The sequence below is a fragment of the Loxodonta africana genome, chromosome 6 (assembly GCF_030014295.1).
Source record: "Loxodonta africana isolate mLoxAfr1 chromosome 6, mLoxAfr1.hap2, whole genome shotgun sequence".
Lineage (NCBI taxonomy): Eukaryota > Metazoa > Chordata > Mammalia > Proboscidea > Elephantidae > Loxodonta > Loxodonta africana.
Window position 1 is genome coordinate 74,165,697 of NC_087347.1, and position 23,464 is coordinate 74,189,160.

At 39.4% G+C, this 23,464-nt stretch overlaps 1 protein-coding gene across 2 annotated transcripts in view; it reads right to left on the minus strand.

The window, feature by feature from the left end:
* Window positions 1-23,464, minus strand: part of PDK1 (pyruvate dehydrogenase kinase 1) — a 60,225-nt gene that overhangs the window by 27,125 nt on the left and 9,636 nt on the right. For both annotated transcript variants that reach the window (XM_010602823.3, XM_010602824.3), the window contains 5 exons: window positions 16,695-16,772; window positions 14,761-14,837; window positions 12,767-12,865; window positions 5,402-5,512; window positions 2,000-2,113 (listed from right to left, as the gene is read on the minus strand). In XM_010602823.3, the coding sequence (XP_010601125.2) occupies window positions 2,000-2,113; window positions 5,402-5,512; window positions 12,767-12,865; window positions 14,761-14,837; window positions 16,695-16,772 (479 nt within the window). The remainder of the gene's footprint in view (window positions 1-1,999; window positions 2,114-5,401; window positions 5,513-12,766; window positions 12,866-14,760; window positions 14,838-16,694; window positions 16,773-23,464) is intronic.

The window sequence follows — 23,464 nt, forward strand, 5'->3', positions numbered from 1 at the left end:
CAAAAGTTACTACAAATTAAATAATAATGCATTGGGTTTGTATTTCATTAATCACAACAGCATCTACCTACATTTTTAAGAAGTATACACATTTGAAACACATTATTTACTAAATCTATGGCACTGCTTGGTATATGTGTTGACTGAGTAATTGCTTGCAATAATTCCCCAGCCAGCCCGGAAGCTGCTGGATTGAAATTTCTAAATAGGTATAGTAGACAACTCTTAAAAAACCTGACCCAGAACAAAAGCTGGTTGATTAACTGAAAAAGTCTGCTAAAGTGTGGAACTATACAAATTGACATATGCACCTTAGTATATATAACTGTGCAATCATTTAATGAAATCTATAATTTCAATTATTTGGTAGAAAAAAAATTTTTTTCAGTATAGTCACTGTACTTCCTTTAAACTCATCATGACAATATTATCAATAAATACAAAACTACGTCTAAGGCATCTTAGCTCCTGCATGAGCACTTCTGGGTCTCGGGTTTGATCCTGTGTCGTCTACTCCTATTATGGAAGCTACCCATTCCAGTCACAGCACCTCTGATTTCTGTATCATACATAATTTTATTTCTAACATTTCATTACCATTAATTCACTCTTTCATGTCAGTTTCCTATAAGTGACTGGAACCTTCAATTTACCAGAGATAAACTATTGTTTCCCATTATCTTCTTAAAGTTAGGACTTTTCTTTGAGTAGAATTTTCAACTTCAAGCCACAAGCATGTCCCAAGACATAGGGAATGCTGAACTAGAAACTTCATTTTGATAATACTAAGGTCGGTCTTCAATACTGACGATTTTAATGATTCTGTGACCTCTTGTCTTCTATTTTTCCCAAATGGAACTAAAAAACTTTCACCTATATATTCTCTTTAAATATTCCAGAACCCTTCAACCTAGACTCAATAAAAAAAATGTTACATTTGGTGGTAAAAACACTGCCTCCATGTTGCCCTTTCTAAGTGCCTCACAATTGATATGGGAAAAAAAACTTATCTAGAAAGAACTTATTGCCTTTTCAGATAAATTTATTTTTCCAGTATAAATTCTTAAGCATTTACTATAAAATAGGTGCCATCTAGTGGCCAAAACAGGAAACTAAAGTCGCCAAATACTGGCACTAACAGTGGAAGCTCTGAACAGCCCACCACTTAACTAAAGTGGATTGATGGGGCCCAGTGGTTCTCCATCTCTCTAAAAGGCACCGACCACTAAAAAACACACCAGATGTTCCAGGCTAACATGTTAAGTGCCTCTGCTCCCACCAGGTGAGCTTTAGGCTTACCAAGAATCACCTGTGCTTGTCCCTAAATCGGTTTATGCAATTATGCAATCTAATATTGTAATTACAAAATTTCACCAAATATTACATAAACAAAGTACAAAAAGTGGGTGTGGGGGGAGGTGTTGATTCTATGGAAACTAAGATGAGTGCTTTGGAAAGACTCATGAAGGAAACTGATATAAAACTGCATAAAATTAGAGTCAGAAGACATATGTGAAGGGTTGTATAAATATTCAACACAAACTCTGCGCTTGGTTGTTTGTGTTTAAAGAAACCAAAACTGGAAACCATACATGATGCATTGTAAGTATGGCTTCTGCAAGAAAGACAATGTGAAACTCCAATCTGCAGACCCACATACAAAGAAAGGCCTTGGTGATACCACAAAAGATTGGTGGATGAATGCTCAATTATGTTTTATGTTAAAATTAAAATTGTAAGATATATAACTTTATGATTCCCTCCTTTAACTCATTTTTTCCTCCTATTAACCATAGTCCTGATCACGTCTGATAAGAAAGTTTCCCCATACTGATGGGGATCATCTGTCAAAATAGATGAGATCATATGTGAAGCAACTGTAATATTCTGATATTTAAATTGCATCAAGTAGGTGTAAGTTCTCACTGACTGTTAAACACTGGCATCTTTTCCTATAATCAAAAGAAAAATCATGAAATCAAGAAGACTACCGTCATACCTTAATGTAGATAACTGCATCTGTGCCATAGCCCTCAAGGGAATACAGCTTTAGGTCTCCTTGGAAGTACTGTGCATAAAGACGAGAGATGGGCAATCCATAACCAAAACCAGCCTGTTTGATAAGAAAAACAAAGTTGTATTCAGAAAACCATACTTTGTGATACTTCACTACTTTCAGCCAATGCCAGTGAGTGTCCCAGGGTTATCAGAGCCAACAACTAAGAGATCCCTTAACATCTAAGTATTACTGCCCCTTTCCAGCCCGACCCACCAGTAATGAAGCTGAAGCTTCATTGTCTCTCCCGTGGTCATTCAGAACTCTCCGTTCTTCTGTTTTCTATAAATGACTTGTGGTGCTCTAGAAAAAGCATGTTGCTTCTCCTCAATGGCCTGTTCTAGACTATCCCAATACTGCTTTTAACAATATTATATAAAACATGTTCACTCTTTCAGGAGCAAGAGTGGAAAAGACTTGTAGTGGCCTAACAAATACATCTCATGGCTTCGTACCATGAATTTCCACTTGCGTCCTAAATCTGGAAGAAGATACCTACAGAGCACAGCTGTATCACTTTTTCCCCCTTGCAATGCATTGCCTTGGAGATAAAAATCCATGTTTCTAACAAGGGCTTTCAAGGCCCTACAAGATCTGCTCTCTACCTCCTACTTTTCAGTTCAGCAGAACTAAATCTGCTGCTTTTAAGTTCCTCAACCATGTATTATTTCTTATTTCTGTGTCTTTGTTTATCTTGTTCCCCCAGTATCTGGGATGGCTTCCTTCTTTACCTGTACAAATCCTATCATTTCTTTAATACTAAGCAAAGCGTTTAGACAAGATATAAAATGGTTTTTATTACCAAGGTATATGTTCAAAGACATTGCACACAGCATGTTAGTTAAGAGCTTGTATGGGCTCAGGAGTCAGAGTTCTAGGGTTCAAATCCAGGCTTTGGCATGACGAATCTCCAGCATTTAGTACTTGACTTTTCTAACCAGAGTTGCCATTTGTCCCTCCAAATCCACTGCCTATTCTCCATACTTCTCCCTGCCCAGGGAGCTAACCTGAATGGATTACATCAATGAATTATCATGCACTCTTCTTCCAGTGGGTTCAGCCAATGGAGCCTAGCAGGAGCTGAGAGAGGGAGAAAGTCAGGGTACTGGTTCCCTTGGCTCCTTCCCTGGGAGGTTGCCTTGGGCTAAGTGGGCCCACTGAGAGAAAGCAGGGGATTTACAACTTTCTTTTCTTCTGGATTCTAACTTCTCCTCCTTCTCCTGGAAACCCTAGTGCCATAGTGGTTAAGAGCTACAGCTGCTAACCTAAAGGTCGGCAGCTCAAATCCACCAGGCGATCGTTGGAAATTGTACAGGACAGTTCTACTCTGTCCTATAGGGTCACTATGAGTCGAAATCGACTCAATAGCAACGTGTTTGTTTGTTTGTTTTTGAATTATTACAATTTGAGTGAGCCACTTCTTTCCTGTTGGGACCCTGATAGATTAACCAGTTCCAGAAGTGGCCCCAAGAAAGCTGCACAAGCAGGTAGCTCGGGCCCCCACGGCTCCTGACCTACTTTATCGCTGCTCTCCCTCAACCACACCTTTGGGAATCCTCCTATGGCTAATAACAGAGAAGGAAAAACAGCATGGACCTGGTCCACTGATGGACCTATACAGTATGCCACACCAGACAAAAGTAGATTGCTCTTCCACAACACCTCTCAGGAGTTGGCCTGAAAGATGGGGTGAAAGTAAACCCTGCTAGTGGGCAGAACCTGAGGTATTACACCTATACTCGTTCATGGACAGGGCAAACATGTTGACTGGCCAGGGACTTGGAAAGAGCAAAACTGGGTAACATGACAAGGAGATCTGGGAGAGATGTGGATAGTCAGTCTGCTTTGAATGGGCTTAGAGTGTAAAGATACTCTGTCCCATGTAAATGGCCACCAGAAGGCATCCACCTGGAAGCACTCAATAATCAGGTGGACAAGATGATCACTCCTGTGGATGTCAGGCAGCCTTCCTCTAGTTATCCCAGTGCTTGCTTACTGAGTACACTTACAAAATGGTCATGGCAGCAGGAAGGAGTCTCCACAAAAACTCCACAACAGTCTTACCCTCACTAAGGCTGATCTGGCTACCACCGTGGCCAGGTGCCCAACCTGCCAACAGCAGAGGCCAATGCTGAACTCCCAACATGGCACCTACTCCCAGAGGAACCTGCCGGCTACTTGGCAAAAGACTGATTATGCTGCACCACTCCCATCAGAGGGGACAGTGCTTTGTCCTCCAACAACAGACAAATATTCTGAAGATGAAATTGCCTTCGTGCCTGTAGCACTTCTGCCAGTATCACTACTCATGGACTTACAGAATGCTGTGTCTGTGCCCCAGTATCCTATACATATTGCTCACAACCAGAGGATACAGTCTGTGGCAAAAGAAATGGAAATTGAACTCATGTCCACAGAATTTACTGATCTAACTACATGCCCCATAAGCCAAAAATAGCTGGCTTGATGAGAGTGGACTGCCCTGATAAAGTCTTGGTATGGCTAGAAGACAACATCCTGTCCAGGATTACAGGACAGGGATTTGGCAAAGTGTTCTTTGGGTGGTGTGGGATAAAAGACAGGGTCAATTCAGAAACTGATCTAATTATACCTGATACAGTGGTTAAGATCAATTAAAAAAAAATCAAAAAGATAATAATTTGAGCCATTTCAAGCTGGTGATTAAACTGCTCAGAGCTCTAGTCTTTTTTCAGTATCTAGAATATGAGATCTTTCTAATTAAATTACGAATACTCAAGGGAAAAAAATCAACACGGAAAATTAATTCAGGGTTAACCAAATACTAGTAAAACCTGTGACTTTTTCTTCACATTATTAATAGCATATCAAAATGTACTTTACTACGTGAAAACCACTGATATATCACTATCAAGCCTGGCAACAAGAACTCCAAGACAAATACTTTTTGTCTTGTGCCCTTTTCAATTAAAAAAAAAAAAAAATATATATATATATATATATCTTCCACAGGCTGTTTTAAATGAAGGAAATGTTGTTTCTAATAGATTCCTTCTTCCTTGTGGACCACCCTACACAATGGCTTAATGATCTGTTTGGCAGCCAGATCTCAGTGAAGAAAATTCACAAAAACATATTTGATTATTTCTTTTTTTTTTTTTTTTGTGCTTTAAGTGAAAGTTTACAAATCAAGTCAGTCTCTCACAAAAAAACTTATATACGCCTTGCTACTCCCAATTACTCTCCCCCTAATGAGACAGCCTGCTCCCTCCCTCCACTCTCTCTTTTCGTGTCCATATCGCCAGCTTCTAACCCCCTCTACCCTCTTATCTCCCCTCCACATTTGGTTATTTCTTGATCACGTACCAGCGGCACTGCTCGGGACGTCTCGACACGAGGCCGGGGCGCAGTTGAATACATGTAGTTGAAGAGTCTGTCAATTTTCCTCAGGGGAACACCACCTCCACGATCACTCATCTAAAGCAAGAAACAATGGTCACTATGACCAAGCCCCATACGCAGTGAACGCATATGCAGAGCTTCAGGGATTACCTAGAGCTAGAGAGTAGTGTTCTGTAAAAGCTGTACTGTGCAATCCAAGTTGCGAGCATAAACTTCCTCTCACTGACAGATCTTACACACCTCCTTCATATGTGAATTCTAATATACAGTAAACTCCATCGGAACACAAATTAAATGCTGGGCCTTTGTCCATTGACTGCAGTTCCATGAACAGCACGGTCAGCAAGTAGGCCTCTCTTGGATGGAACAATTGTTTTTCCTTCTGGTAGTCAGTTTGGCAAATAGTATCAAATTTCAAATGCACCCTTTGATTAAACAATTTTACTTCAAGAAACTTATCCTAATAATCAGAAAAGTGTGCAAGAGAATATCCATCACAGCACTATTTAGAGTAGCTAACCTGGATAACAACCTAAATAAAAAAGGGATTCGTTAAATAACTCCAAAATAGAATGCTGTTTTGCTATTAAACATTACATAGAACTTATGTACTGGCAGGAGAGACAGCCACAAAATATCGTCAAAGCAGCAAAAAGCAAGTTACAAAGAAGCATTTACAATGTTCTAATTTTATTAAAATTATACCATTAAAAAATGTCTGACAACTCATCAGACATGGAAGGGACTGGGCAGTGGGTAGGAGAGCGATGCTGACGAGAAGTGAGCTATTTGTATCAGGTGGACACTTGAGACTGTGTTGGCATCTCCTGTCTGGAGGGGGGATGGGAGGGTAGAGAGGGTTGGAAGCTGGCGAAATTGTCACGAAAGGAGAGACTGGAAGGGCTGACTCATTAGGGGGAGAGAAAGTGGGAGTATGGAGTAAGGTGTATATAAACTTACATGTGACAGACTGACTTGATTTGTAAACGTTCACTTGAAGCTCAATAAAAATTTTTTAAAAAATGTCTGAAATGCTTTCATCGTCTATGGAATTTTGGGTGATTTTCTTTTCTTTCAGTTTTCAGACTTTTTTCACAATTAATTATGGAGGGAAAAAAAACAGTATAATTGTCATTTTCAAGGAGGAAAACAGGACCATTTCATTGTGTTTTACAGTCTCATCTACAAGCAATTTCACAGCATTGATGCCCAGACAACTTTCTGGTAAGCTTGTGAGGTATATTAAGACTTTATACTTTTCTTATGTCACTTTCCAATTTAAATAATCATATGGTAGATTTAGTAATAAAGTTAGTATTTTATTCACAGATTATTTTTATTCTGTTTTCCTTCACAGTTAACAGGGACTTATTTTCCAAAAAAAAAAAAAAATTTTTTTTTTTTTTTACTGCATAGCTTACATTCTTATTTACATTTTTATATTCATTTTGCTTTGTGACAAAATCTAAATTGATGCTACTATCTATAGCATTAGTGTAGTAGTCATATACAAACAAATCTGCTTTTAACATATAAATACAGACTCAGAGATAGATAAAAGCAGCTCTGACGGATATGTACTATACCAAGTCAACACGCTGAATGGTTTACAATTGTTTTTAGATTCTTAAAAAATCTTTGCAGTATGCATATATCATTACTTTTATAGTTGAAATTATATAGTTATTTTCATTTGAAAATGAAAATCTGCTTTGAAATACCATTTGAAGACTTGCCTATACTATATCTACAATTAAGTGATTGCAGTACACAAGTATAAACCAAAAACCAAACCAAACCCGTTGCCATTGAATCAATTCCAATTCATAGTGACCCTACAGGACAGAGCAGAGCTGCCCCACAGGGTTTCCAAGGAGCGCCTGATGAATTCAAACTGCTGACCTTTCGGCCGAACTCTTAACTTAGCCAGCAGGGTTTCCATACATATGGATATAAGCACTTTATTAAGAAATTACATGTAGTATTATGCTTGAAATTGTTCTTGGCTTTGTATTCAAAGTCCTGTAAAAACATTTATTTTAGTAAGATGAATAAACAGAGTTTTGGCCATTTTCTGAGATCTGTCAACTTGTTAATTATTCATCCTTTAACTCAATGCTCTGCAGCACACTTGGTGGTAACAGATAAGAAGTGTAGGTGTTCTGTAAGCATTAATTAAGTAATCAACATACTAGAATAGGTATTAGGATAAAAGGTAGACATGAATAAATATTTCCTGGTTTTAACCTTTCAGCTACAAAGACTATAGCAATTCAGCAGTATGAAACAAGAAGAGATTTCCAGCCACAGGCAAGTACAAGAAAAGCAGATGAACTGAGCAGAAGGGACTGTGAGAAGTATCATCTTACAACAGGTGAAGGGGCCAACTAAGCCACAGGAATACAGTTAAAAACTGATCAAGGTACTTCCTTCGCTTTGCAGCCAAAAATACAAAAAATGGAATTGATGGATTTTAAAGGCACTCGTAAAGTGGTCAAAAGAGTTTCCAAGAGAGTTATAACCAATGGTCTTACACCAGAGGATAGGAGTTATTTAGGAAAACAAAAGAAGGAAGTAATAGAAGTTTAGTTTCCAAAACTATATACATTTCAAGAAGAAAGCCAAAGGAATGGCCCCTTGATGACAAATAGATTGAGAGAGATGTGAAAATGAAACAAGAAGTATCTGATGAAGAGAATTTGGAGAGTAAAGTAATCTAGAATCATGAGACCATAAAGCCTGTGTCAAGGAAAAGAAAAGAGATTATGAAAAAGGTAGGGCGGTGGGGAGTAATGTCAGAAGGAAGGCTGAAGAACAGAATTTTTCTCTTTAGTGCATAAGATCACCACTTCCTAATGTCACCCAACCAAGATGTGCCATCCCAAACTTCCTGTTCCCCACAGCACTGAACTCTCTGGGCTAATCTGTGTTAATTTTAGGCCCTGGGAAAAGGAACCACTACTTGATGACAGCACTGAAGCCAAGAATTTACTAACCCTGTACTCACTCAGGATTCTTGAAGCCTCTCACCCACAGCTATTTCACCATCAAGTTTGCAAAGTCACCAACAGCTACTGAACCAAAACATTTAAATTTCGATTTAAAAAAAAAAAAAATTGTATCGACTAATGCTATTTACTACATACAAACCAAACACAAAATCTGAAAGAGCAGCAGAGTTGTTAGACAGAAAAAACAACTCATTGACAGGATTCTTTTAGAAGAGGGACAAAAGGTTAAACGAAACAAAACAAAAAAAGTCAATAATTTGAATAAGCTAAAAGAACGCGGGACAATATCCAGGCCTTGATCCTGTAAGCATAGGATAAGTGACGGGGATGAAAGCTCTACTGAAGAACAGTGAAGTATGCATTTAACATGTAAAGAAAGACAACAAGGGTGGTACATTCACGGGACTTCGGACATGAAGAGGAAGATGAAAGGGTACGGGCAGAGCCTAACAAAGGGAGCAATTTTTTTTTGAGACTTCTAGACAGTTCTGTTCAACACCCTTTCTTTACATCAAATAGAGAAGTCCCCTAGCACTAACCCAAGCATGTCCACGAACACAGAATGAATCTCTACTCAGAGAACCTTGATACACATGCTGATGATGGATGGCCTCAGGTCTTCAAAAGCAGCTGCGGACCAGCATGTGACAGCACAACTTAAATCCCAAAGCAGAAGGCATAAGGACTTACTTTGAATAAAGTAAACCTTAATGGGTCATAGCTGACACAACTAACCAAAAAACAAACATTAGGCTCTGGGCTGAAAAAGTAAAGCATTTACATTGTTTTCTTCAGCAAACAGATGGTATTACTGTATATTTATTTACATATGCCTCATTCTTGTAAATGAATAGCTAAAAGAGATGAACAGAAAAAGGCTGAAGGTAAAAGGATGGAAAAAGATACAATATGACAATAGAAATCAAAAGAAAGCTGAAGTGGTTTCACTAGTACCAGACAAAATATTCTGCAAATCAAATTGTTACTAGAGACAATGAAGGACAGTTTATAAGGATAAAAGGTCAATACCTCAAGAAAATATAATGCATATGATGAGACAGAAGATCCAAAGAAAAAAAAAAAAACAGAGACTCGAACAACAATATAAACCCACAAGACCTAACAGCTATCTCCTAACAACACTCCACCCAACAACAGCAGAATACACTTTACTCAAGCATGCATGAAACACTCTCCAGAATAAATGATACGTTGGGCCATAAAATAAGTCTTAATAAAAGTAAAGGGACTGAAATCATACAAAGTATGTTCTACAACCACAATAGGTGAACTTAGAAATCAGTAACTGATGGAAATTTGGTAAATTCACAAATATGTGGGAATTAAACAACACAATCCTGAATAACTAACGGGTTAAAGAAGAATTCACAAGGTAAGTTAGAAAATACTTTGAGATGAATGAAAAAGAAAATACAACATATGAAACTTATTGGACACAGAGAAAGCAGTGCTTAGAGGAAAATTTATAGCTGTAAATAACTGCACAGTGGCTAAGTGTTTGGCTGCTAACCAAAAAGATTGGCAGTTCAAATCCACCAGCCGCTCCTTGGAAGCCCTGTGAGGCAGTTCTACTGTGTCCTATGGGGTCTCTATGAGTCAGTATTGACTTGACAGCAACAGATTTTTTTTTTAATATCTATATTTAAAAATTTTTTTCAAATCAATAATCTAAGCTTCACCTTAAGAAATTAGAAAAAGAACTAAGTAAACCCAAAGCAAGCAGAAGAAAGAAAATAATATAGAGTGGAAATTAATGAAATACACAATAGGAAAACAATAAGAGGGAAAAAAAATCAATTCAAATCAAAAGTTTATTCTTTCACCAAGGACACAAGGTGATCACGAGCCCAGGAGACAGAAAGGGCCACATGAACCAGCGACTACATCATCCTGAGACCAGAAGAACTTGATGGTGCCCGGCCACAACCGATGACTGCCCTGACAGGGAGCACAACAGGGAACCCCTGAGGGAGCAGGAGAGCAGTGGGATGCAGACCCCAAATTCTCATAAGACCAGACTTGATGGTCTGACTGAGCCTGGAAGGATCCCAGTGGTCATGGCCACCAGACCTTCTGTTGGCCCAGGACAGGAACCATTCCCGAAGCCAACTCTTCAGACATGGATTAGACTGGACAGTGAGTTGGAGAGGGATGCTGGTGAGGAATGAGCTTCTTGGATCAGGTGGACACTTGAGATTATGTTAGCATCTCCTGCCTGGAGGGGAGATGAGAGGGTGGAGGGGGTTAGAAGCTGGTGAAAAGGACACAAAAACGGAGAGCAGAGGGAGAGAGCAGGCTGTCTTATTAGGGAGAGAGTAATTGGGAGTGTGTAGCAAGGTGTATACGGGTTTTTGTGTGAGAGACTGACTTGATTTGTAAACTTTCACTTAGAGCACAATAAAAATTATTAAAAAAAAAAAAAAAAGAAGAAGAAAGACCAGACTTGCTGGCCTCACAGAGACTGGAGAAACCCAGAAAGTACGGCCCCCAGACATGCTTTCAGTTCAGCAATGAAGTCACTCCTGAGGTTCACCCTTCCGCCAAAGACTGGACAAAAACAAAATGAGGCTAAAGGAGCACACCAGCCCTGGGACAAGGACTAGAAGGCAGGAGGGGACAGGAAAGCTGGTAAAAGGGGACCGAAGGTTGAGAAGGGAAGTGTTGACATGTCGTGGGATTGTTACCCAATGTCATAAGACAATATTTGTACTGTTTAATGAGAAACTAGTTTGTTCTGTAAACCTTCACCTAAAGCCCAACAAAAAAATTCCCTTCTGCATCTGTGGCAGTGATTAATATCAGTTATAGCACTCTTTACTGCTGGAAAAAAAAAAGTTTGTTCTTTGAAATGATGTAACAAAATTAACTAACCTTTAGCCACTGACCAAGGAGAGAGAAGGCTAAATTACTAAAACCAGGAAATAAAATGGGACATTACCACCAACCTTACAAAAATAATAAACTTTATAAGAAATACTGTGGACAATTACATGCCAACAAGTTTCATCACAGAGATGAAATGGTTAAATTCCTTGAAAGACACCAACTACTGAAACTGACTCAGGAAGAAACAGACAATCTGAAAAGACCTATAAAAATCAAGAAATTGAATTATAAATCAAAAAATTGTCACAAAGAAAAGCTCAGGCTCAGATAACTTTACTAGAAAAGTTTACCAAATGCTTAAACAAGAATTAATACAATCTTTCACAAACTCTTCCAAAAACAGAAGAGGAGAGAACATTTTCCAACTCACTATATGAAGCCAGTATACCCTGATACCAAACAAGACAAAGACATCACAAGAAAAGCACAAATTAATATCCCCTGTGAATATAGACGCAAAAATCCTCAACAAACAAAAATAAATCATATAAAAAGTGAGATGTATCACAAGATGTCAGGTTGGTTCAACACACAAAAATGAATCAATTTAATACTACATATTAATAGAATAAAGGGCAAAAACCACAGGACCATCTCAATAGATGCAGAAAAAGCATTTGACAAAATCCAACATTTTTTTATGATAAAAATCCTCAACAATCTAGGAATAGATGGCAACTTCTCAACCTGATAAAGAGTATCTAATGAAAAAATGACGGTTAACGTCAGACTTAATGGTGGAAGACTGAAAGTTCTTTCCCCAAGATCAGAAAAACGGCAAGGATATCAGCCCTTGTCACTTCCAATCAAGACTGTACTGGAGTTCAAACCAGGGCAATTAAAAGAAAAAATAAAAAAGGCACCCAGATTAGAAAGGAAGTAGTAAAATTATTTCTATCTGCAGCGACATAATGTATGTAGGAAATCCTACGGAATCCACAAAAAAATGACGAGAGTTACTAAAGGAGTTCAACAAGGTTGCAGGATACAAAATCAACAGACAAAATCTAGCTGTCTTTCTATACCCTAGCAATAAACAATCCACAATGAAATTAAGAAAACAACTCCATTTACAATAGCATCAAAAAGAAGAAAATATTCAGGCATAAATTATGTATTATCTACATAACACTGCAAGTACCAAAATATTTTAGATCTTATCAAAGTGGATATTCACAATTACTACTAAATTGTCTATCTCCAGGATTACTTAAACTTGAATCCCCTGGATTAGGACCAGAATAAAAACAGACTCAAGAGAATTCCATAATCTGTCAGATAAATGAAGCCATGTGCTTATTTCCTAATAGCTATAGGATTTCTTTCCTGAAGGAGTTATTACATCCTTTAGAAATTATGTACACAGTTATTCTTGCATGCCTACACATAAATTCTGTAAAAAGGCATTTACCTTCACAGTCAAATCCTCATTACCAAGTGTGACGAGAACTTGAATAGGAGGGTAAACACCTTTGTCGGCATGGTACTCCATAGTTGCTCTCATTGCATTCTGAAATACATTAGGGTTACATTTAAAATACAACTTTGAATAAGAAAAATTAAAAAAGATAAACTAATTATACTTTCAAAAAGTAGATATGCACTGTTTGAATTTTTTAAAACTCCTAATGCTTTGGGAATATGCCAAAGAATCACACTTCTTATAACCATATTTAAAGAAAAAAGCAAACCCACTGCTGTCGAGTCAATTCTCGCTCATAGCAACCCTACAGGACAGAGTAGAACTGCCCCATAGAGTTTCCAAGGAGCGCCTGGCAGATTCGAACTGCTGACCTTTTGGTTAGCAGCCACAGCACTTAACCACTATACCACCAAGGTTTCCCCCCCCCGCTTTTTTTTTTTTAAGTAACTCATATTTAAAGAGTTACTTTAAAAAAAAAATTAATGAGCCAATTATGAGGAATCTGGGAGATATTTTGATTTAAAGATTCTAACTAACTTATGCATACTTTCAAAAACCAGACTTGTCAACACCTTTAACTACTTTACATCAGAGCAGAAAATTCGGTCCAAACCATTTGACCGTTTTAGGAGATAATGGGCAAACCATGGCTTACTTTCGAAAGCAGTTTCTTTTCTCTTTACAAAAACCATTTTAATTGTCACTAATTTCTAAGGAAAATCTTTTTTCATATATTATTAACAACAATGGCCTTATTATCATGTAGTAACTAATCAAATTTACTACTAGTTTGAAACAAAGGATATTTATTTTGTAAAGCTCTTTTGATCAATTTCTAAAGGATACAAGATACACAATGCTATTTACCAACATGACAGGTAGCATTGGAGAAGAAATTGATAAAGACTAGATATAACTAAAAAAGCAAGATAGGACTGAATTTAGAAATAAGGGTCTGTGGCCCTGGCACACCAATCAGGGGTGATTATCCCTAAGAGGTCCCACCGTGTCTCCAAAAGGTGGTTTAAGATTAGGTTCTAAAGGAAAGCCATTATTACTGATATTATATAAAATGTTATATAACATGGTAATACTTCTTTCTTAAGCATCAGAGGGCACAAAATGTTGTATGTGGCTGAAATTTCAAGGAAAAAAATCATTTGATTCCTTGAAGTGCCAAGCACTATTTACTTAACAATTCAGATAGAAAAAAAAATTCCTAAGTTGTTACATACATTCTGGCTCTCCTGGAACAAAAAAGCATTTTTGAACCCTTGCTTAACAAATGGGATCACTCATATGCTGTTCTGAGATATTCAGTCAGTTTTTCTGTTTTAGTTTGTTTTTCTTTATCACTAGACTGAGGGCTGCCTCTTTTCTAACTTCCTGCTTGGTGAAGAAAGAGTTACTGGAGAGAGACCATAGAGTAACTGTTTTCAGCCAGAGTGGACCAGTACCACTTCTCACCCCCCATTTCCCTGTCTACCATCAAGTGTCATATAACAGTGGGACTCTGGTTCTTTAAAAGCAGAAAGCTGAGAATCATTCTTCTAAATATTTTTTTTTATAAAAATATAAATTATAACTTTATTGAGCACCTTTAATATGCTGTCATGTATTCACATGTATGTTATTCCCAATCTCCCTAACAATCCTAGGTGGTATTAACCTCATTTTACAGAAGAGGAAACAGAGGCTCAGAGAGGTTGAGTGACTTGCCCAAGGTCACACAGCTAGTAAGTGGCACAGCTGAGATTCAAACCCATGTCTTTTGGACTTCAAAGTCTGAGTTTACCACTACTCTGAGCCACCCATCAGGGCTGGTAAAAGGCTGATCTCCAGCAATGTGACATGATACTGCGCATGAAACGATGGTCATCTTTCAATGAAATCAGAGAACCCAGTGGCGTATTCAGCTTTTAGAGCAGATTCCTAACCTCGGGAAAGGACTGGTAAAGGTTATGTAATACTATTTTACAAACCTTGAAAAGTTCAAACACCATGTGATAGAGATGGGATGGTACATAAACCACTTGTATTGGTTGTCCTGGTGATTTTGCTACAGAGCAGAAGAGAAAAATATGAAAGAACAGAGAGATGTGCTTAAAGCATTTTTAAGAATAAACTGTGTTGTGATGAAAAGAAAACATTTACTATGGAGGACTGTATGGTTTGGGGGAGAACTGCCACCCCACTTACTCTTCACTGTATTAGTGTTTGAACCCCACACTCATAAAGATTTATAACTGACAGCGATAACATGAAAACTGCAGTCATTTCTTGCAATCCTGCGTAACAGTCTAACCAACCCACTCCTTTCATGCTTCTCTACCACAGGTGATTCTTTTTTAAAGGACACTCAATCTTACAGTCAGACTTTTACTTTTCAAAAGGAAATGTTAAAGGAAGTCTCTAAATTTCATAGACCAATTCATAGACCAGTTTACATGTCGTTGTTGTTGGGTGCCATTAAGTTGATTTTTGACTCCATGTGACAGAGTAAAACTGCCCAATAGGAAGCAGATTGACAGGTCTTTCTCTCACAGAGCCGCTGGATAGGTTCAAACTGCCAACTTTTCGGGTTAGCAGTCAAGCACTGGCAGAGCTCCCAAATAAATAAGTTCAAAAAATACATTTTCTAAATGTTTCACCCATGCAAAACTTTGTCTATTTTATTTCAGACATTTCTATGGCTGCAGATCTGAATTTAAAAATTTGAGCTTGCATCAATTTACCAAGGAGCATAAATTCTACATTCAAACATTTAATGGGAGCACAACAGAACCTCTAGTAGAGCAAAGTAATTAAGACTCACCATGCCTTAGAATTCCAATTCAACCAATAAATCAGAGTCAACCCTGCATCAACTGCCCCTTGGGAACATGGACCAACCGCCGGCCCCACAGCAGTTCAGGCTTCCAAACTACCACCTGTGCATTGTGATTCTTATTTACTGAATGGCAACATCATGGATTAAGAGTTAATATGGTTTTTTAAAAAAACCAAGCAATTCTATTTTCAATTGGATAACGACATGTCCACTGATTCCCCACTCTAAAGTCCAGAGTAAGGATTATCTGTTGCTGTCGAGTCGATTCTGACTCACAGCGATCCTATACGTCAGAGTAGAACTGCCCCCTAAGTTTCCAGGGCTGTAATTTTTACAGAAGTAGCCTGCCACATCTTTTTCCCGTGGAGCAGCTGGTGGATTCAAACAGCTGGCCTTTCAGTTAATAGCCAAGCGCTGGTTACACTGTACCACCAGGGCTCCTTAAAATAAGCCTTAGTAACAGCCTATTTAATTTTTTTCTTCCCAACTTCTTCTTAACTTAGGAAATGGTTTTCCCTCTACCAAACTGCACTACTTCTAGGGAAAACAGGGGGACTTATTAATCTCCTCCCAAGGCATCTAAGCCCTTTTGTTTGAAAAGTACTGGTCAGGGTAAAAAGAAAACCAGAGAGAAACAGAGGTTCTCAAGTAAATGAGCATGTTTCCTCTTTTACACTCCCAGTCTTTTTACTTCTTCAACAGTGAAAAATGACTTACTACTCAGGAAGTAGAAATTTTAAACAGTAAACTTTACATTACTGAAATGCATACTAAAGTCAAACGAAATTTTCTTGGCATCATTTTTTTCTAAGACAAACCAGAAAATAAAAAATAAGCAAAGTATCAAAGTTATCAATTAAAAATAAAATAAGGCAGAAAAACGCTAAATTTTTTTTTCAGAAAGAATCCTGCTAAATACCTGAGTTATTTTATTTTTACATGATTGCTCTCCTTCCACCTTTATATCCAATAAAGAAACTGATAAATAAAAAAAAAAAAGTTTTCTATTAAAACAAATCTAACTTATCATTTCCTGTCAGCTAAAAATAACACTAATCATTAAGAAAAAGATGACATCAGGCTTACCATTTAGTTCACCAAGTTCCAGTTCAGGAGAGTTAATGTAGTACAAATCACATAGACGCCTAGCATTTTCATAGCCGTCTAGTGTGAATCAAAAAAAAAGCATTAAATAAATTTAGCTCCATTTCATCCATTATGATGGCAATAATATTGACAAGTGAATTTTTAAACTCTATGGAAGAAAACATATTTTATTAACCTTGGTTTGGGGGAGGTCTAAGTGTGACACGACAAAACCCAACAGTCCTAGAGGAAGAATGACAGATAACGACTACAGAAAAAATTTAAAACATCTGTATAGAAAAGGGTACCTTAAACAAAGTAAAAACAGTAGTCTGAAAAAAATATTTACAATGTGTAACAAAAAACATAATATGCATACTATAAGAGGGCTTCCATAAAATCAAACAGAAGTAGACAGGTAATCAAATAGGAAATAGGCAAAAGATGTGACAGGCAACTAATAGAAGGAAAAATATGGCCAATAAACAGGTAAAAAGCTGCTCAATTTCATTAAATGCAAAGCAATGAAAACCAAAACAATAAGATACCAGATTTTTCTTCTCTATCAGATTTTTTTTTTTTTAATCAGATTGGGAAAAACGTGATTGATAACATTCAGAGTTGGTGAGGGTTTAAGAAACAAGTACTCTTATCCATTGTTTGTTGCTTTTTTGGAGGTATAAAAAATTTTAAATGCATTTAAAATGTTAAATTTCTAAGAATCTTGCATTCCAAAATACAAGCCAAAGTCAGCACATACCTAAGAATATTCACTGCAGTTTTGTTACTAATAGAAAAAAATTAAAACAATCCAAGTGTGCATCAATGGGAGGATGGATTAATACATTATGATATATACAGCTATTCAAAAACTTGGGATATGTGACGGTTAAGGTTATGTGTCAACTTGGCTGGGCCATGATTCTCAGTGATTTGGCGGTTATAATGATATTTGGCAGTTATATAATGATGTAATCAACTCCATGATGAGATTTGCTATGACAAGTATAAGGAAGCTGGTTGGTTGGTCCTACTTTCACTAGAAAGCGGTAAAAGAAAGAGATGAGCTCAGGGCTTCAGAGTCAAAGCTCAAGCAGCACATAAATGACCTCAAAGTTGCCACTTGTGCCTTGAAAGAAAGCCTTATTTCTTGTAGTAACAGAGCTGATATTGCCAAAAACCAAACCCAGAGTCTTATCATAAGAGTGGCTGAATTATAATGTCAACTGAATTCCCAACATTGAATGCTGTCTTAAGTTAAAGTGAGGGCATCCATTGGGAAGGAATGAGATCCTGAAACTTGGAATGGTGACATGGACAGATAATCCGGAAGTTGGGGACACTGAGCCCCTAAATTCTGTTGAAGCACTCTTGCCAACAGAACTAGCCCTTTCACTCCCATCTGAAGAGTTTACTCCACCTTTGTCTGCTAAGCCGCCCTCCTCAGTAAAACCATCACCCCCTCCATCCCCATCTGAGATTAAGCTGAGATTAACCCAGCTATGTCTGAAGAGCCTTTGCCTGAGTCATTGCCTAGGGCATCGCCTAAGGCAGACACCTTACAAGACAATGCTGAATGTTCTCAGATCACATCTCCACCACCCATTTTTGCTTCCAGATCTATAACCAGACTTAAATCCGGGTAAGCCCCAAAAGGTAAAGTACAAAGTTAGACCCAGGAGGAGGTCCATGACAATCCAAAAGAACTGCTTGACTTTCCTAATATAAACAAAGAGAAATCTGGGATGTGAGGCAATGGCTATTAAGGGTGTGGGATAATGGTACAAAGAAGATAAAGTTAGATCAGCCTGAGTTTACTGATATGGGCCTGTCTTAGTTATCTAGTGCTGCTATAATAGAAATACCACAAGTGGATGGCTTTAACAAAGAGAAATTTATTTTCTCACAGTCTAATAGGCTAAAAGTCTAAATTCAGGGTAGTCAGCTCCAGGGGAAGGCTTTCTTTCTCTGGAGGAAGGTCCTTTTCACCAATCTTCCCCTGGACTAGGAGCTTCTCCGTGTAGGAACTCTGGGTTCAAAGGATGTGCTCTGCACCCAGCACTGCTTTCTTGGTGGTATGAGGTTCCCCCCTCTGCTTGTTTCTCTTTCCTTCTATCTCTTGTAAGATAAAAGGTGGTAGGGCCACACTCCAGGGAAACGCCTTTCACGTTGGATCATAGATGTGACCTTTGTAAAGGTGTTACAATCACACTCTAATCCTCTTTAACATACACTTACAATCACAAAATGGAGGACAACCACACAATACTGGGAATCATGGCACGTATTTTGGGGGGACACAATTCAATCCATGACAGGGTCTAATAAGCACAGATCCTTCATTTGATGTTTCCACTCAAGAGGTTAGAAAATGCTCTAATAGTTTATTTGATTGGTTTGTTAAAGCATAGATTAAGCAGTGGCCTACACTAAATCAAGTTGAAGTGCCAGACCTGCCTTTGTATACTGTAGAAGGTATTCCAAGGCTTAGGGAAATTGGCATGTTAGGGTGGATTTATCAGATTAGACTCACAGACCCAGACTCACAGTGCCCAGTGGACACACCTTTTACCACAACTGTAAGGAACAAACTTGTGAAGGGAGCCTCACGATCCTTAAAGACTGCTATTGTTGTTATTTTATATTTAAGTCAGATTTGACTTAATACAGTCCTAACTGTATTAAGACACCTAACTACAATGGGGCTGATTGGACCCCATGGTGGTAGGGGCCAAGCGGCAGCACTTAATCAACAAAGATGAGCATGGTTACCATAATGGGCAGCAGAGTCAAGGCAGTAATCAAAATAATCTGACTCATATGGGCTTAGGCATTGGCTACTTATTCATGGTATCCCTAGGAGTGAAAGAGATGGAAAATCTACCAAATACTTGCTTGATTTGTACAAGCGGAAGAATTCTGGTCAAGTGAACGACAGTCTAGCTTGAATTGCCAGAATAGTCACGGCCCCTCAGTCAATTCCCAGACTTGAGCCAGTTTCCAGACTCACGACCCCTTGAATGAACGGGGGCCTGGGTCCCCTTGAGAAAAGACCCCACTGCACTTCCAAAAATTTATACTGTCTACCTTTCTCCCAGCCTTCCCAAAGGGATCTACAGCCTTTTACAAGAGTGACTATTCACTGGGGAAAAGGAAATAATCAGACTTTTCGGAGATTACCGGATAATGGCTCTGAAGTGACGCTAATTCCAGGAGACCCAAAATGTCACTGTGGCCCACCAGTCAGAGTGGAGGCATGTGGAGGTCAGGCTATTAATGGGGTCTTAGGTCATGCTTGTCTTACAGTGAGTCCCTGAATCCATCCTATAATGATTTCCCAAGTTCCAGAATACGTAATTAGAATAGACATACTCAGCAACTAGCAAAACCCGCATATTGGATCTCTGACATGTGCAGTACTGGCTATTACGGTAGAAAAAACCAAGTGGAAGCCATGAGAACAACCTGCACTACCTAGGAAAATAGTAAACAAAAAGCAATACCACAGTCCTGGAGGGATTACAGAGATTACTGTTACCATCAAGGACTTGAAGGATGCAGGGGTGGTAATTCCCACCACATCCCCGTTCAACTCACCTATGTGGCATACATAAAAAGCAAATGGTTCCTGGAGAATGACAGCGGGTTATTGAAAACTTAACCAGGTGGTGACCCCAACTGCAGCTGCTGTTCCAGATGTAGTCTCATTGCTGAGCAAATTAATACATCTCCCGGTACGTGGTATGCAGCTATTGATCTGGCTAATGCCTTTTCCTCCATACCTCTTTCAAAGGACCACCAGAAGCAATCTGCCTTCAGCTGGGAAGACCAGCAATACTGTCCTACCTCAGAGGTATATCGACTCTACAACCCTATATCATAATTTAGTCCGCAGGTACACTGACTGCTTTCCCTTCCACAAGATGTCACACCGGTCTTACATTGATGACATTATACTGATTAGCCCTGGCAAGGAAGAAGTATCAATGACTCTAGACTTATTGGTAAGACATTTGTATGCTAGAGGGTGGGAAATTAACCTGACAAAATTCAGGCACCTTCCACCTCAGTGAAATTTCTAGGGGTCCAGTGGCATGGGGCATGTCAAGATATTCCTTCTAAGTTGTTCCATCTGACCCCTCCTACAACTAAAAAGGATTTTCAATGTAGCATATTCCTCATTTGGTTGTGGTACTCTGGCCTATTTATCAAATGACTCAAAAAGCTGCTAGTTTTGAGTGCAGCCCGGAACAAGAAAAGGCTCTGCAACAGGTTCAGGCTGCTGTGCAAGCCACCCTGCCACTTGGGCCATATGATCCAGTTGATCCAATGGTGCTTGATGTGCCTGTGGCAAATGGAGATGCTGTCTGGAGTCTTTGACAGGCCCCTATTGGTGAATCACAACACAGACCCTTAGGAATTTAGAGCAAAGCCCTACCATCCTCTGCAGATAACTACTCTCCTTTTGAGAAACAGCTCTTGACTTGCTACTGGGCCTTAGTAGAGGCTGAACGCTTAACCATGGGCTCCCAAGTCACCATGCAGCCTGAACAGCCCATCATGAACTGAGTGTTGCCTAACCCACAGAGTCATAAATTTGGACATACACAGCAGCACTCCGCTATTAAATGTAAGTAGTATATACAAGATCGGGTCCAAGCAGGACCTGAAGGCACAAGTAAGTTGCATGAGGAAGTGGCCCAAGTGCCCATGGTCTCCTCTCACATTACCCGTCCTCTCTCAGTCTGCACCTATGGCCTCATGGGGAGTGCCTTATGATCAGCTGACTGAGGAAAAGAAAATTCATGCCTGGTTTACAGGTGGTTCTGCATGATATGCAGGCATCACTAGAAGGTAGACAGCAGCAGTACTACAACCCTTTTCTGGGACATCCCTGAAGGACAGTGGTAAAGGGAAATCATCCCAATGGGTAGAACTTCGAGCAGTGCACCTGGTGTTCACTTTGCTTGGAAGGAGAAATGGCGCGGTGTATGACTGTATTCAGATTCATGGGCTGTGGCCAATGGTTTGGCTGGATGGTCAGGAACTTTGAAGGAACATAATTAAAAAATTGGTGAAAAGGAGGTATGGGAAAGAGGTATGTGGACTGACCTCTCTGAATGGACCAAAGAAGTGAAGATATTTGTGTCTCATGTGAATGCTCACCAAGGGGTGACCTCGGCAGAGGAGGATTTTAACAATCAATGGATAGGATGACAGTTCTGTGGAAACCAGTCATCCTTTACCCAGCCATTCTGTCATTGCCTAATGGGCTCATAAACAAAGTGGAAACAGTGGAAGGGATGGAGGTTATGCATAAGTTCAGCAACATGGACTTCCACTCACCAAGGCCAACTTGGCTACAGCTGAGTGCCCAAATGGCCAGCAGCAGAGACCAACACTGAGTCCCCAATATGGCACTATTCCTTGAGGTGATCAGCCAGCAACCTGGAGGCAAGTTGATTACACTGGACTGCTTCCATCATGGAAAGGGCAGTGTTTCATTCTTACTGAGACAGACACTTGCTCTGGATATGGATTTGCCTTTTCTGCATGCAATACTTCCGGCAAAACTATCATTGTGGACTCAGAGAATGCCTTATCCACCATCACGTTGTCCCACACATCATCTCCTTGGGATCAAGGGACTCACTTCACGGCAAAGGAAGTGTGGCAATAGGCCTATATTCATGGAATTCACTGGTCTTACCATGTTCCCCGTAATCCTGAAGCAGCTGGCTTGATAAAATGATGGAATGGCCTTCTAAAGACACAATTACAGCACTGGCTAGGTGGCAATACCTTACAGTGTCGGGGCAGTGTTCTCCAGGAGGCTATATATGCTCTTAACCTGTATCCGATATATGGTGCTGTTTCTCCTACAGCCAGGATTCATGGGTCCAGGAATCAAGGGGTAGCAATGGAAGTGGCACCACTCACTATTACCCTAGTGACCTACTCACAACATTTTTGCTTCTTGTTCCTGAGACCCTATGCTCTGTGAGTCTAGAGGTCTTAGTTCCAAACGGAGGAATGTTCCCATCTGGACACACATCACCGATTCCATGTAACTGCAAGTTAAGAATGCCACCTGGCCACTTTCAGCTCCTCATGCCTCGGGATCAACAGGCAAAGAAGGGAGCTACCACGTTGGCTAGTGTGATTCACCTTGATTATCAAGAGGAAATTGGATGGATACTACATAATGGAGGTAAAGAAGAGTATGTCTGGGATACAGGAGATCCCTTAGGGTGTCTCTTACTACTACCACACCCTGTGATTAAAGTCATTGGAAAACTATAGCAATTCAATTCCAACATGACTACTAATGGTCCAGACCCTTCAGGAATAAAGGTGTGGGTCACCCCATCTGGCAAAGAACCATGACCAACTGAGGTACTTGCTGAGGGTAAAGGGAATACGGAATGGGTGGTAGAAGAAGGTAGTTCTAAATACCAGCTCTGATGACACGACCAGTTGCAGAAACGAGGACTCTCATTGTTATGTGTGTGTCTTTGTTATATGTTTGTGTGGTGCAATTAGTTACATTTGTGTGGCCTTTCTAGCTATAGTCTTATAACTCCCATTCAGGTGACTGGATGGAACTGTGTGATAAGGTAACTGTGACCCACCAAGGGCACTGGCCAGTTTTCCCTTAAAAGACAGCCAATTCCAGGGCAGAGAGAAGGATCCTATCACCACCAAGGAAGAACAGCCAGGAGCAGAAATTGTGTCCTTTGGACCCGAGATCCCTGCGCTAAGAAGCTCCT